This window comes from Nycticebus coucang, chromosome 9 (assembly GCF_027406575.1).
Source record: "Nycticebus coucang isolate mNycCou1 chromosome 9, mNycCou1.pri, whole genome shotgun sequence".
Lineage (NCBI taxonomy): Eukaryota > Metazoa > Chordata > Mammalia > Primates > Lorisidae > Nycticebus > Nycticebus coucang.
In genome coordinates, this window is record NC_069788.1 from 132,880,188 (window position 1) to 132,896,921 (window position 16,734).

Consider the following 16,734-nt stretch of genomic DNA (forward strand, 5'->3'; position numbering starts at 1 on the left):
TTATTGGCTAATTTTAAAATATAGATAAAGGGTATGGGTGCTTTAGGGTGAGTATACACATTTTATTTTTGAGAAGAAAAGACTATGATACAAAACCTTTTACTCAGTCTGGATGTCATTCATGTGTGAAGGAAAGAAATATTCATCTGAAGAATATGTCGGATCACAAATCATATGCTAATCACTTATCTTTTATTTAAAATATATCACTTTAACATATAGTCCACTGTTAGCGACAGAGTTTTTTATAGACTCCTCTTATCAAATTGAAGAAGTTCCTTTCTGGTCCTACTTTGGGGAGGGTTTTTTATTAGGAAGAGGTGTTGGATTTCATCAAATTCTTTTTCAATGACGATGGATACAATCATGATGTTTCTTCATTAATATGCTGATATGGGGATTACGGCAGCTGGTTTTTGAATATTGAGCTCGCCTTGCAATAGAAGTGGAATTAATCCCTCTTGGTCGTCACATATAATTCTTTTCAGACATTGTTGGATTCAATTTTTGTTGAGCATTTTTACATCCATAGTCATAAAAAATATTGGTCTGTAATTTTCCTTTCTTAATGTATCTTTCTCTGGTTTTGGTACAAGGATAGTGCTGGCCTCATAAAGTAGTCAGGAGAGTTCCCCCTGCTTCTATTTTCTGGAAAAGACTTGGAGAACTGGTAACCATTTCTTCCCTAAATGTTTGGTAGAATTCATCAATGAAACCATTTGTGCCTGGCGTTTTCTTGGTTTGGAAAGATTATTATTGACTACTTTTTTAATAGCTACAAGGCAACTGAGGTTATCTTTTTCTCCTTGCGTGAGTTTTAGTTGTGTGTTTCAAAAAGATGGTTTCAAAACGGATGGTCCATTTCATCCAAATTATCAACAGGAGCTATGGAACGTTCATAGCCATCCTTCACTGTGCTTTCATGTCCACAGGTAAGTGTGACGGCCCTTTTTTAATTTCTGACATAGGCAGTTTATGTCTGCTTTTGTCCATGGGTAGCCTGGATAGCGCATGGATAGCCTGGATGGTCTCTTCATAGAACCAGATTTGGGTTTGGTGATCTTCTCTGAAGTTCTCCTATTTTCTGGTTCATTGATTTCTGCTCTGAGGTTTATTATTTCTTGTCTTCAGTTTGTTTGGATTTAAATGACTGTTCCTTGTCTAGTTTCCTAAGGTGGAATCTTAGGTTATTGATTTTACATCTTTCTTCTTTTCTAATATATGCATTTAGTGCTACATATTTCCCCCTAAGCACTGCTTTTCCTGCATCCCACAAATTCTATACATTGTATTTCATTTTTATTTAGTTTAGAATATTTTTATGACTTACCTTAAGGCTTCAACTTTGAACCATGGGTTATTTTTAAAATGTTTAATTTTAAATTATTTGGGGATTTTCAAGATATCTTTCTGCTACTGAGTTCTAGTTTAATTCCACTGTGGCCTGAGAACATACTTTATAAGAGTCTCTTAAATTTGTTAAAATATGTTTTATGACCCAGAATGTAGTCTACATTACGGATATTTCACTCTCATCTGAAGTTGAAAAGAATATGCCTTCTTTAGCTGTTGAATGGAGACTACGGATTTTAAAACAAACAAATGAGCATTAAACAAAAATGCAATTACAAAACTATTCTAATGTTTTTAAAAATAGTATTTATACTTATCTTAAATTTCCCAACCACTGGGTTTGTGTGTAAAGGCAAAGGAATAGGTAATACAAGTCCAAAACCGAATACTCAATCTCCCAGGCAAAAATGAATTGTCCTATATTATACTTTGAGGGATTTGCACATTGTAAAATTTCTTCTCTTCCAACTTGATGTTACCCAGAAGCTGAGTAGATGCAATAGTATTTACAGTAGAACTGTGTAAATTGACCATTTAAGGGACTGTAACAAACTGGTCAACATACAGAGGTGGTCAACATAAGGAACTAGGCCCACTGTACCAATATGTACATGTAGGGCATGTCCAGTCTGTGAAAATTCCATCAACTTAAAAGAGGTGGTCAGTGTAGGGAGGTGGTCAACTATAGAGGTTCTACTGTATATGAATTCATATGCAAGGAATAAACCAAACGTGATTTTTTTTCTATAATCACAATTATAGTTGAAAAGATGAAAGTGTCTACGTCAGTTTTGTAAATAAGAAAAGATCGCCAAATGCAAAAAGGAAGACATTTCATTTTTAGTTTCCTTAGAGATGAAAAATAACATTTCATTAAAATTAAGGGTATTTACTAGAGAGCAAAAAGGTTAATTATTGAAATCTCTTCAAGTTGAATGTTTCCCTTGACAAATATGTAGTGTTCATCCTTATCTTTCCTTACCTCTGTTGGTTTAAAACCTATTGTATCTGCAAATAAAACTGCAACCCCTACTTTTTTCTGATTTCCATTTTGCTGTATTATAGATGTCCATCCCTTCGCCCTGAGTCTTTTTTTATCCTTTAAGGTAAGATGAGTTTCTTGTATGCAGCAAATATCAGGTCTGAGTTTTGTATCTAGTTGGCCAACCTGTGCCTCTTTAGATGACAATTTAAGCCCTTCACATTAATTGAGGTAATTGATAGGCATGGTAGTGTTTGGGGTGTGATGTTTCTCAAAAGTCCAGTGGATATTTTTAATCCTTTCACCATTGTGGAAGTTAGGTTTTATTCAATAATTTCTGTGTGAGTTTACTTTGGTGGTAGAACATTGTGTTGGTCATTATGGAAAATGAGTCTGAATATTTTCTGGGGAGCTGGTTTAGTCATGACAAATTTCCTTAACATGTGTATGTCAGTGAAGTATTTGATTTCTCCATCACTAATGAAACTCAGTTTAGCTGGGTACAGGATCCTGGGCTGAAAATTGTTTTGTTTTAGAAGATTAAAGGTTGAGGACCACCCTCTTCTGGCTTGAAAAGTTTTAGCTGAAAGATCTCCGGTCACTCTAATATTTCTCCCTTTATAGGTAATAATTTCTTACGTCTGATTGCTTGCAGGATTTTCTCCTTCATTTTGACTTTGGCAAAGTTGATTACAATGTATCCCGGAGATGCTTTATTTAGAATGAGTCTTGCTGGGATTCTGAAACTATCAACTATCTGAATTTCTGTATCTCTTGCAATACTTGGGAAGTTCTCCTCCAAAATCCCTTGGAGTAGAGCATCTGTGCCTTTAGGACCATCTTCTTCTTCAGAAATTCCCGTAAGTCAAATGTTTGATCTTTTGGAGTGATTCCTCAGCTCTCTCAGGGACTGTTCTGTTTTTGATTTCCATTTCTCAGCCTCTGAATTCTTGGGATTGTTCAAAGCCTTGTCTTCAATTTCTGAGATCCTTTCTTCTGCCTGGTCAACTCTATTACTGAGGGATTCTACTGTACTTCAAAGCATCTCGAATAACCTCTTCATTTCCTTGAGCTCTGCTATATCTTTTCTTATTATGTCCATATCCTTGGTGACTTTGTCTTTGACTTCATTAATTTCTTGAGACAACTTTAGAACTACTCTTTGAATTTCGATTTCCATCCTTTCCTCCATTTTACTGATCAAGCTAAAAATCTTCTGCACAGCCAAGAACACAGTAAGTAAAGCAATCAGACATCCTTCAGAATGGGAGAAGATTTTTGCAGGTTATATTTCCGACAAAGGTCTGATAACTAGAATCCACAGAGAACTCAAATCAATCAATAAGAAAAGAACAAACAACCCCATCTCCTTGTGGGCAAGAGACTTGAGCAGAAACTTCTCTGAAGATGAGAGGCAAGTGGCCAAAAAACACATGAAAAAAATGCTCATCATCCTTAATCATCAGAGAAATGCCAATCAGAACCACTCTGAGATATCACCTAACTCTAGTAAGATTAGCCCACATCACAAAATACCAAAACTACAGATGTTGGTGTGGATGTGGAGAGAAGGGAACACTTTTACACTGCTGGTGGGATTACAAACTAATACGGCCTTTTTGGAAAGAAGTTTGGAGAAATCTCAAGGATTTCCTTGTTCCTGTTCCTACTATTCAATCCTGCAATTCCTCTACTAGGTATCTTCCCAGATGATTGAAAATCATTTTACAACAAAGATATTTGCATCAGATTGTTTATTACAGCCCAATTCATAATTGCCAAGTCATGGAAGCAGCCCAAATGCCCATCAAACCATGACTGGATTAACAAATTGTGGTATATGTGTACCGTGGAATACTATGTAGCCCTAAAAAAGGATGGAGACTTTACAGCTTTTACGTTTACCTGGATGGAGCTGAAACACATTCCTTTTAGTAAAGTATCTCAAGAATGGGGAAAAAGTATCCAAGGTACTCAATACTATTATGAAATCAATATATCATCACCTACACATCCATATGAATGATAAAACACAACCATAGTCCAGAAAGAAGGAGGGGAGAGGAGGGAGGGGGACGGAGGGGAGGGCATTTGGTGGTACTTCACCTACTGTGCATAATGCAATGTACATTTCAAAACTACAAAGAGTATAATATAAATGTCTGACCACAACAAATAAGTGTTTATGTTAATCAGTCTGATTTAAGTATTCCACATTGTATATCAAATCATCACATTGTATCCCATAATTTTACACAGTTAAGATTTAATAAAAAGTAAATAAATAGGGTGGTACCTGTGGCTCAAAGGAGTAGGGCACCGACCCACATACCAGAGGTGGTGGGTTCAAACCCAGCCCCGGCCAAAAATAAATAAATAAATAATAAAAAGTCACTCAAAAAAATAAAGGGTATTTAAAATTCTTCACTGATATGACACCAATTTCTAATTTAGACAAAATTGGGGAAAATAAATTAGGAAAAAGAAGCAAAGGCACGTGCAACTGACGACTGATTCCTATAGCAGCCTCGCTGTAGGAAGACTACTTGAGAGGTTGCCAGCCACTCTCTTAATGACAAAATTATTCTTTACATAGCCTAGCAACAGTCACCCAAGAAAATATACAACTGAATAAATAAAAGCTGAATAAATAAAATTATACAACTGAATAAATAAAAGTAACCTGAAAAGATCAACTAATAAAACTTCAATCAACTGAGTCAACTGAGCTTTAATCTGACTTCCACAAGTTGCTACATTCTTCTGTTCTAAAGTTCACCATTAAACTGGACGTTGAAACTCTGATTTCATTGATTCTAAATTAAAAATAATCTATAAAATTTCTTCCTTAGGTCTTATTTTAATCTCTCCTATTATAATTTAATTTAACCACCCATTATTTCCATTTTGGACAGACCTGCTATTTCTGCTCAAATGATATGGCTGAATAAAAATGATTCTGAACAATTGCCAGTAAGAACAGGAAGCAAAAGAAATGCCACGGAGGAGAATTCTGTTTTCTAGTTTAACCACAGAGTCTGCTAAAATAATAAGAAAGTGTTTTAGTTACAGCTTCATCCTTAAGCGCAGTCATTGTTTTGCAAATTACCTTTTGTTGACTCATCCTCTATTGGCTGTTTGAACAATGTAATATCCTTGAAAGTGCACAAGAACAAGACCACCTTTTCATGTTCATTTCTTATTGGTGCAATTTGCATGTAAAACCAAACAGGGGTTCCTGTAACAGAGAAAGAGAGTGTCATAGCCACAGCCGCGGTGAGGCCTCCTGCCTTCCCTTTTCCTCCAGCTGCCAACTGTGTCAGGAGTCGGCACCAAAACAATATTTCAATTGCTACAAAGAATTTTAAAACCTTTATTTTTGCATCAACGACCAGGTGCTCAAATTTAATAAGCATAGTTTTCAACCCTAAATATACACATTCTAAAGTAAAGCATAGGGTGTCACTTCACGATACAGGGATATAGAAAGGCAGGCTTGGTACTTAAGGAAGGCCAGCGTCACCTATAGTTCTGGGTCCCTAGACCACCGCTGCTCTCACCAGCTTCCTTTTGATAGTCTCAACCTGTGTGATCACTCCTGCATGCTTCCCTCTTCTTCTCACTTTGACAAGTGTCTCCAATTAATAGCAATAGCAATGCCTGATATTCTGATAAGTAGCCCTCCTGAAGGAACATTCACAGTGCTGTTTCTATCCCAAGGCTTCGTCACTGGTCACACAGATGTACGTGATAGCTCTGTCACTTTGACTGCATTCCCGCAATAGAGGGGATCACCAAGACTTGATGCCTTACCTGAAACTTTAAAGGCAACCTTAAAAAAGAAAAAGACATGCCCTCCATCTGTGAGAGTCTCGGGTATCTTCATGAGCCCCTGCTTCCTGCCTCTCTCACCCAAAACAAAGCTGGACTCCCACAAAGGCTACTGTAGACTCCGGGGGACAAATCAGGAACTGGTATTTGCCAGATAATAAATACAGACGTGAGGGCACAAGAAACACCACTGAAGGAGTAATTATCTAGCAGGTGATAAAACTCGGAAAGGATGTTCCATTAAAATCAAAAGACAGATTTTCCATCATATTTCCTCCCAGCCGCAGTGCAGTAAAGCCCCTCCAAGCATTCTACCTTAAGCATAAAAGTTTTGTAAGTTTATAATTTGAGGAGACAAATGTACAGCTATTACTAGTCCATCAGTGACAGCTGACAGCCTCTTGGTGGTTTCCAGTGAAAACCACATAAAAAGCATCTCCATACCTGTGGCCAAGAAAAACCTTCACCTAATGACATGATAAAGGGGAACACGACATTAACACAAGATGAAATGACTTAACTACCAGGCTCAAAAAGGCAGAGAGCAGAGATTTCTAAGGAAATACTTAATTCTGACAACCAAGTATTTCTGCAACCCCAGGGAGTCTATGGAAGGACTTAGCCATTTCCAAAATTGATTGCAGGATGAGACAGGGATTTCAAAAACAATCACATCATCTCCCAGAGAAGCTTGTGCTTTGGTTTCTGTTTTCTTACTTTACACAGTGTCCAGGAACTGTGAGTGACGTACACGGTTTCACAAATCACCAGTGCACACAGAGGCTGTGGCTGTTCCCACATACTGAGCTTGGAGCAAAGGGGTCATAAACATTAAGGGCATTCAAAATAAGCCATTTTCCCAATTCTGATGGAAATCTCAACAGAAAGAGATGTTGTTACATGCCAGGCCTTCCTATGAAACAGCAACTCTTCACATTCTGGCAGGAGTCAGAGCTGTCTACAAAACTGCTATAGAGGTCAAGGTAGACTTTTTCAACTTCTCCAGCAACAGTGGTCAGACTTCCCCAAGTAGGCTGAGTATCTGCCAAGTATCTGGTGAAACAGCCTTCTTTTTCTAGATGTGGGGTTCAGGGGGCCAGAGAGCCTGGGAGGGGCAGACCGGGAGGACTGTTGCCGCTGGGAACTCCGAGCAGGGCCCCGGCATTGATTACTGGGAGCAGCTGGCGGTCAAGCCTCTGAATACTCAGAAAGAGCCATTTTAAAATCATTGCCCCAGAAATATTATTTCTTTCCCCCACAGTAAAAACAGCCCCATGCTGCTCAGAGCACTGGACTTAAAGAACAGAGGCCCCAAAATGAAACGTTTTAATTGTGACACACACTAAATTGGACACCTCAATCCGCCCATTTGCAAAATGGTGTTTAACCTAATTACTTAACGGAAGTCCTGGGAGGGCCAGGCATTTAGGCATTCCCAAAATTGTTTTCTATGGACATGTGAATTCTTCTACTGAACATTTTTAAATAGTCATAAAAATATAATTTTTTAATTGATGTTCAAAGCTTTCAGCCAACCACTTACCAGATTGTTTTAAAGTTGCTTTTAAATGGTAGAATTCTTGTATAATACATAGAAAGTAAAAAAATAAAACAAAACCCAACGGGGATAATACACAGAAAGGAGACTTTTAATTTACAGTTTCATAAGGTATATAAAATATATAAACTATCCTTTCGGAAATGTAAAATTCAAGTAATTATTAACATGATTTGAAACACAATATAAACAAAACACAAACTCCACTAAGGTATTTTTGAGAAACTCAGCAACCATGGACTTGCCTTTGTTGATTTAAAATCGGGCAAAGATTTGTTTATTCTGCTTATATGTCCGAGTGAATGACCTTAGTAATATAAGTAATATGGAATATTCTGACGTTATTTGCTAAACTAAGGACACATGGTAAGTCATTCAAGGAATACGTGTAGCAAACCTATTTGAAAATGGAAGACTTACTGGTATGTGGGTCTCTTATTAATTATCAACATGGATTTTGGACTGGTAAAAAAAAAAAAAAGGCCCAGAAAATATCCATGGCTTTTCTCTTATAGAGGACAGATATGATCATTTGGAAAGGTTTGCTTTTGAGGTGATGAGCCAAATGACATTTAGCTATGACTTCAAACAGAAATATGTCTATGGCCTTAATTCTAACAGGAAAGATGAGATGGTAAGACCTTCCTCAGGTAAAACAACTAAAGACAAGTGCTGCCGGCCAGGCGCAGTGGCTCATGCCTGTAATCCTAGCACTCTGGGATGCTGAGGAGAATGGATTGCTTGAGCTCACAAGTTTGAGACCAGCCTGAGCTAGAGCGAGACCCCGTCTCTAAAAATAGCCGGACATTGTGGTGGGCGCTTGTACTTAGGAGGCTGAGGCAAGAGAATCACTTGAACCCAAAAGTTTGAGGTTGCTGTGAGCTGTGACGCCACAGCACTTTTCTAAGGACAACAAAGTGAGACTCTGTCTCAGAAAAGAATAAGTTAATTGAATAAAGACGAATGCTCTCCCTTTGTCAGGTGCCTTTGTGAGTCATAACAAAAGTCTATTATAACAAAAATAAAAATCTTATTTTAATTCCAAATATTCCATAGATAATGGAGAGGAAAGTGGAGATGATACTTCACGCTCCACAATCCAACAGGCCACTGACCATGAAAAAAATGTTTCTGGTGACATTAAATGTTTCCCAGACTTAGGAAGGATTTAGTAACCATCAATTTCCACAGAAGATGACAATGGACTTTGCTATCGTTTACCATTAACACTGAATAAATTGACCTGTCTTATGAAGGGACTGTTCATTTCCAAAAGGAAAGAAAGGAGAATCTGGGAAAGCAGCAAAAAGAGATGAAGTAAGTAACATGCCAAGGAAGGAAGTTAGAAAGGAGACTCAGCTGATGAATATACCGTCTGCCTGTTTGTCTGTTTGTTTGCCTCCAAATTCGGATGGAAAGTTTGTGTCACGAGGCATCATGTGATTGTGTAATGAAATTATAACATGCACAAATCTCATTCCAGAGAACAGTTCACAACAATCACTACAAATTTTCCCAATGTGAATAACTGGTTCTGAAAGTAGTTACTACCTGCGATAGCCTTCCACACTGAACGGACTAGGCCTGGCAAAGGATTCACCTCTGTAGCAAGCAAGTATTCCCGTGTCACCCACTACCTATGGTTGGGTAGAAAGGTAATTGCTCACACCCAGCGTTACCAATTACCTTTTCCTTTAACTACAAGTGGTTAATGAATTTCTCTGACTTTTTATTTATTTTTTTCTTTTTTTGAGACAGAGTCTCACTATGCTGCCCCCGGGTAGAGTGCCACAGCGTCACAGCTCATGGCAACCTCAAACCCTTCACCTCATGTGTTGTTGTCATGTACCTATGGGATCTTTATCATACAAAAAGGTCACATTTAAAATTTTTCTCCCATTCCTCAAAAGGTTGCTTCTCTAAGTAGAATCATTTGTTGATTTTGTTATCTAATCTCACCAGTAACCTCTCCCCCTGCCAAGAGAAGAACAACATGAATTTTACTCTCTCTCTACAGCGTAATTCAATGGCCACTTACCGAAACAGCATTAATAGAGTGGGCATATCGCATTGGTAATTTTGATACCTACTGTTTTTCTTGTACAGAAGAACTTCAAAGCAATTTGAATCGTAGTTGTCAAAAGTCTGCCTAACTTTCTCAATGGTCTTCTTGTCAGTCAATTCACCATACATAAAACTGGTGGAGAAAAAAGAAAAACAAACAATCCATTTCAGTTGCCCTTCAAATGCTACACAGAAATCATATATTTGTCTTTGATTAAGTAGTCAAATACAGTAACGAAATACAATGTTGCTCCTATGTGATGAATTAAAACTATGTTCTGGGGGGTTGGGGGGGGTGGGAAGAGGTTTATTTGGTTTTGTTTAGAGATGGGGCCGCACTCTGTCACCAAGGCTGGAGTGCAATGGTACAAACATAGCTCACTGCAAGTTTGACCTGCTGGGCTCAAGCCATCCTCCTGCCTCAGCCTCCCAAGAGGCTGGGATTACAGAGCCAGGCTTTACCAGAGGTGTCCAACCTGCAGCCCGCAGGCCGCATGCAGATTATCAGAGGCCTGTTTTCCTTATCTGTGGTATCAGATACCACGAATAGTATGCACAGATCTTTTTTAGCTCATCAGCTTTCTCATTAGTGCTTGTGTATTTAATATGTGGCCCAAGACAAATCCTCTCCTTCCAACATGAAGCAGAAAAGAAGAAAGTTTGTTCACCCTGTTCCTAAACCCCATTTTAATCATGATTATTAAACTTCTGTTTAAATAAGCTAGAAGTCAGACAGAAAGAAAAGAGAAAAGCAATTCTCACCTTACTTCATGATAAGCACAGATTTCAATTACCACGGTTTAGTTATACAACATCAGTTTCATAACAACAGAGTTCAAGTTACAGTTACCACAGTCTGTTAACTGTGACTAACTGTATAATGTACAAACTTCTCTGCTAGCTCTGAAGTCTACAAATCAATAATCAATAATAGATTCATACCATGACCAGTGACCAACTACTTCTTGGAAAGCCTATCAGTACCGGTGACTGCACAGCTATTAATTCAGTCCACACACAGACAGCAAAGCATGTGGTCACGTGTTTCCTTGTCCCTCCGTGATAAACCCAGGTGACATTTTATATAAAAGTGGACCATGAGAAACAGATACTACCCAACAAAGACTAAAGCATCTACCAAAGATATAAAAAAATGAGGATGCTGGAAGGGAAATTCAAATTGGACATAAATGAAGTTATGGAAGAAACAGAGGACCATAAAAACGTGGACACTGGTGTCATTTGAAAGACTCTTGTACCCCTTGATTGCACTAATGTACACAGCTATGAGTTAACAATTAAAATAAATACATTTAAAAAAATAAAGAAAGAAAGAAAAGGTGAACTCATAAATCAGGAAAAGTGGCTGTGACAGAATGGACCACGGTTTCCCAGGGGAAACACCACCAGTAAAATTTCTGCATTGAAGGAGTTCTACCAAACAGTTCACAGTAATGAAGGTGACAGGATTAAATTCTGAGGTCGATTCAAACTTAGAAAGGAATATGACAATTTGCAAAGAGACACAAAAGATCCTCTCTTTATATCATAAGTTAAATAATAAGGGAAAAGGCAAGTACAGTTCCAATGACTTGCAGTAAGTTCTTCACGAAGAAAAAACAATTCTCACTATTCCTAATGTTCTAAGTCACCGTGTACTACACATTAATTTACTATCGTTTTAATCTCCCTGCATGTCTAACCAACAATAAGAATTTTTGAAGTTTTGATGATTTTTAAGGTGACAAAACAATCATAATTTTTTGCATTGAGTCATTTTTTGCATGTCAGATCATACCACATGGTTTCAGCTTGCCTGGTCTTTTTTATGCTTCTAAACTACCACGTAGGCTGCATATTACATATATAATGCACCGGTATTCTCATCATTTCAGAGGATTTTCTTATGGTAAATATTATATAAGAGTGGCTAGCGGGAAGAAAGTAAAAGTTCCATCTTGAAGGAGACATGTACTATTACCCTGGCTAAAAGAAAATACAAAACAAAACACAAGAAGGAGTGAATGACTAAGCTACATAAAAGCCGTCCTACGATTGGTATCTCTATTTTCTAAGAGAACTTTGGCAGAAGTCTGATATTTACATAACAGAACTCACTCAAAGATTACAGCATCCATTCTAAACGCTTTCAAAATCATTAGGTATGCATCTAATATTAGACACGTAGTTCTACTGGTTAGTAAAATTGTCCAGACCATTTCTTCCACCAGAAAAGAAAATACAGATCCGCCTTTTGTCTTAACTAAGACTTTGAAAGTTCAAATGGCTACCTTTGTTACCGCTTTTCTTCTTGTTTTCAGAGTTCATGTACTGTCCAGAGCCTGATAAAAAGTGTGATGGAGCCTGAAACATATATGACCTATGGAGTGCTCTCTAAGGAAAAGAATACAAAATTACAAAACAAAAGAAGGCACAGAGCCTTGAAGGACATCCACTCAAGTCAGGGCCCCTGAAGGTTTAGATTCATTACCCTCATGGAAAATCTGTTTCTGATTTTACTAATCTGTAAATTTACAACCTGAAAAGCATAGTTTGCCAGCAAGACCCGGTGAAGAGAAGCAGGTTCCGATGACAACACCACATTACAACTAGAAATTACAGGGGAAACTCAAGCCCATCTTCTGTAACACAAAGCTAAGAACTACTAGACGAGAAACCAAGAAATAAAGGGAAGAAGAGAAAGCAGACCAAAGATCATTCAAGTACTGAGAAACTTTTATCCTTCATTTTCAATTTTGTGTATATTTTATTTAAAAAGAAAAATTTTAGTTGTCATTCCACTAATAAAATAATAAAATAATCTCAGAATACAACGACAGAATCTTACTCCCTGATCGTACATGTAGCAACACAACTGCGAGCCACCATTGAAAAGCCACTAAGGCCCTCAGAATGGGAGAAGATATTGCAGGTTATGTCTCCGACAAAGATTTAATAACCAGAATCCAGAATAACAGAGAACTCAAATGTATAAGCAAGAAAAGAACAAGGGATCCCATCACAGGCTGGGCAAGGGATTTGAAGAGAAACTTCTCTGAAGAAGACAGGTGCATGGCCTACAGACATATGAAAAAATGCTCATCATCTTTAATCATCAGAGAAATGCAAATCAAAACTACTTTGAGATATCATCTAACTCCAGTAAGATTAGCCTATATCACAAAATTCCAAGACCAGAGATGTTGGCGTGGATGTGGAGAAAAGGAAACACTTCTACAGTGCTGGTGGGAATGCAAATTAACACATTCCTTTTGGAAAGATGTTTGGAGAACACTTAGAGATCTAAAAATAGATCTGCCATTCAATACTATAATTCCTCTACTAGGTATATACCCAGACCACCAAAAATCACATTATAACAAAGATATTTGTACCAGAAATTTGTTTTTATTATTATTATTAAATCATAGCTGTGTACATTAATGCGATCATGGGGCACCATACACTGGTTTTATAGACCATTTGACATATTTTCATCACACTGGTTAACACAGCCTTCCTGGCATTTTCTTAGTTATTGTGTTAACACATTTATATTCTACAGTTAGTAAGTTTCACATGTACGCTTGTAAGATTCACCATACGTGTGATCGCACAAATCATTCTCCCTCTGCCCATCCTCCCAACTCCCTCCCCGCCCTCTCCTCCTTCCCCCTATTCTTAGGTTATAACTGGGTTATAGCTTTCATATGAAAGCCATAAATTAGTTTCATAGTAGGGCTGGTACACTGGACACTTTTTCTTCCATTCTTGAGATACTTTACTAAGAAGAATATATTCCAGCTCCTTCCATGTAAACATAAAAGAGGTAAAGTCTCCATCTTTCTTTAAGGCTGCCTAATATTCCATGGTGTACATATACCACAATTTATTAATCCATTCGTGGATTGATGGGCACTTGGGCTTTTTCCATGACTTAGCAATTATGAATTTGGCTGCAATAAATATTCTGATACAAATATCTTTGTTATAATGTGATTTTTGGTCTTCTGGGTATATACCTACTAGAGGAATTATAGGATTGAATGGCAGATCTATTTTTAGATCTCTAAGGGTTCTCCAAACATCTTTCCAAAAGGAATGTATTAATTTGCATTTCCACCACCAGTGTAGAAGTGTTCCCTTTTCTCCATATCCACGCCAACATCTCTGGTCTTGGGATTTTGTGATATGGGCTAATCTTACTGGAGTTAGATGATATCTCAAAGTAGTTTTGATTTGCATCTCTGTGATGATTAAGGATGATGAGCATTTTTTCATATGTTTGTAGGCCGTGCACCTGTCTCCTTCAGAGAAGTTTCTCTTCAAGTCCCTTACCCAGCCTGTGATGGGATCACTTGTTCTTTTCTTGCTTATACTTTTGAGTTCTCTGTGGATTCTGGTTATTAAACCTTTGTCAGAGACATAAACTGCGAATATCTTCTCCCATTCTGATGGCTGTTTGCTTGCTTTACTTACTGTGTTCTTGGCTGTGCAGAAGCTTTATAGTTTGATCAGGTCCCAGTAGTGTATTTTTGAAGCTGCTTCAACTGCCTGGAGGGGTCCTCCTCATAAAATACTCACCCAGACCTATTTTTTCAAGAATTTTCCCTACACTCTCTTCTAGTTTTTTATAGTCTCATGTTTAAGTTTAAATCTTTAATCCAGTGAGAGTCTATCTTAGTTAATGGTGAAAGGTGTGGGTCCAGTTTCAGTCTTCTACAGGTTGCCAGCCAGTTCACCCAGCACCATTTGTTAAACAGGGAATCTTTTCCCCACTGAATGTTTTTAATTTGGCTTGTCAAAGATCAAATAACGGTAATGTAACAGAATGTTTATTGCAGCCCAATTCATAATTGCTAAGTCATGGAAAAAGCCCAAGTGCCCATCGATCTACGAATGGATTAATAAATTATGGTATATGTACACCATGGAATATTATGCAGCCTTAAAGAAAGAGGGAGACTTTACCTCTTTCACATTTACATGGAAGGCATTGGAACATACTCTTCTTAGTAAAGTATCTCAAGAGTGGAAGAAAAAGTGTCCAATGTACCCAGCCCTACTATGAAACTAATTTATGGCTTTCATATGAAAGCTATAACCCAGTTATAACCTAAGAATATGAGGAAGGAGGAAAAGGAGAGGATGGAGGGGGGAGGATGGGCAGAGGAAGGGTGATTGGTGGGATTACACCTGCGGTGCATCTTCCAAGTACATGTAAAACTTACTAAATGTAGAATATAAATGTCTTAACACAGCTAAGAAAATGCTAGGAAGGCTATGTTAACCAGTGAGATGAAAATATGTCAACTGGTCTATAAAACCAGTGTATGGTGCCCCATGATTGCATTAACGTACACAGCTATGATTTAATAATAAAAAATAATAATAAAAGCCACTATTGCCATCAAAACAGAAATTTCAGCTCAGAAGAGTTGTATAAAAATGTCTTGAAGACACTACAATTAAATCAGAATTCTTTAGTTAAACAACACAAGGCCATCCCCACCACCAGCCCCCCAAAAACATTAGATTAATACTACAAATACTTTTATAGAAAAGTAAAATTTTTTAATTACCCCATTTTCTATTAACTTCTATTTATTTAAATGAATAAACTTTTATTTTTCAGTATAAAAAAAGAAAAATAACAGAAGCCTCTTTCATAAAGAAGAAACATTTAAAACTTTAAACAAGGGTAATTATTGCCATGACATGGAATCAACCCAAGTGCCCATCAACTCCTGAATAGATTTAAAAACTGTGGCCTATGTTTACCATGGAATGCCATTTAGTCATTTAAGAAAAGATGGAGACTTTACATCTTTTATGTTTACCTGGATGGAGCTGAAACACATTGTTCCTAGTAAAGTATCACAAGAATGAGGGGGAAAGTATCCAATGTACTCAAAACTAATAAGAAACAATATATAAACAACTACATGGGATTTGAAAGAAAAACACCAGTATAATCAATCAGAGTGGGGGGAGAGACACAGGAAAAGGAAGAAGGGAAGCGGGTGGTGATGAGCAAATGGGAGGGTGTTCAGAACGCCCCTGGGGAAAGGGCTCAACTACAGCTCGAACATTACCTTAGAAATGAAAACAATGTAACCTAAACATACATACCCTCATTATCAATCTGAAATTAAAAAAAAAAAAGGCAGGGGCAATTAAAGTAACAAAATATTTAAAGTCTCAAAAATAAAAGACCATTACTGGGCATCTACCCAGAAGGAAAAAAAAAATCCTTTTATCATAAGGACACTTGTACTAGACTGTTTATTGCAGCTCAATTTACAATCGCCAAAATGTGAAACAGCCTAAATGCCCACCAACCCAGGAATGGATTAACAAGCTGTGGTATATGTACACCATGGAATACTATTCAGCCATTAAAAAAAAAATGGAGACTTTACAGCCTTTGTGTTAATACCTGGATGGAAGTGGAACACATTATTCTTTTTTTAACTTTTCACTTTTCTTTTCTTTTTGCTTTATTAAATCCTAAAGAGGTAGATCATACATTAATGCATTTATGGGGTACAATATGCTGATTTCATATACAATTTGGAATGCTTACATCATACTGGCTAATATATCCCACACCTCATTTACTTAATTATTGTGTTAAGACATTTATACTCTATACTTAATAGATCCGACATGTACCCTTGCAATATGCACCATAGTTGTGACCCCACCATTCACCCTCCCTCCATCTGACCTCCTCCCTCCCCTCCCATCCTCCCTCCTCCCTCCTTCATCTTGGGCCATAGTTGTGATCTATTCTTCATGTGAAAGTCTGAGTGATTGTAAATTGGTTTCATAATAGTACTGAGTACACTGGATACCTTTTCCCTCATTCTTGAGATACTTTGCTAAGTAGGATATGTTCCAGCTCCATCCACATAAACATAAAAGAGGTAAAGTCTCCATCTGT

General features: G+C 37.5%; 1 protein-coding gene across 2 annotated transcripts in view; it reads right to left on the reverse strand.

Annotated features, from left to right (window-relative positions):
* The window catches only part of KCNH5 (potassium voltage-gated channel subfamily H member 5), a 416,514-nt gene that overhangs the window by 319,037 nt on the left and 80,743 nt on the right, over positions 1 to 16,734 (reverse strand). For both annotated transcript variants that reach the window (XM_053601259.1, XM_053601258.1), the window contains exons 3-4: positions 9,815 to 9,921; positions 5,445 to 5,573 (exon numbers count right to left, since the gene is read on the reverse strand). In XM_053601259.1, the coding sequence (XP_053457234.1) occupies positions 5,445 to 5,573; positions 9,815 to 9,921 (236 nt within the window). The remainder of the gene's footprint in view (positions 1 to 5,444; positions 5,574 to 9,814; positions 9,922 to 16,734) is intronic.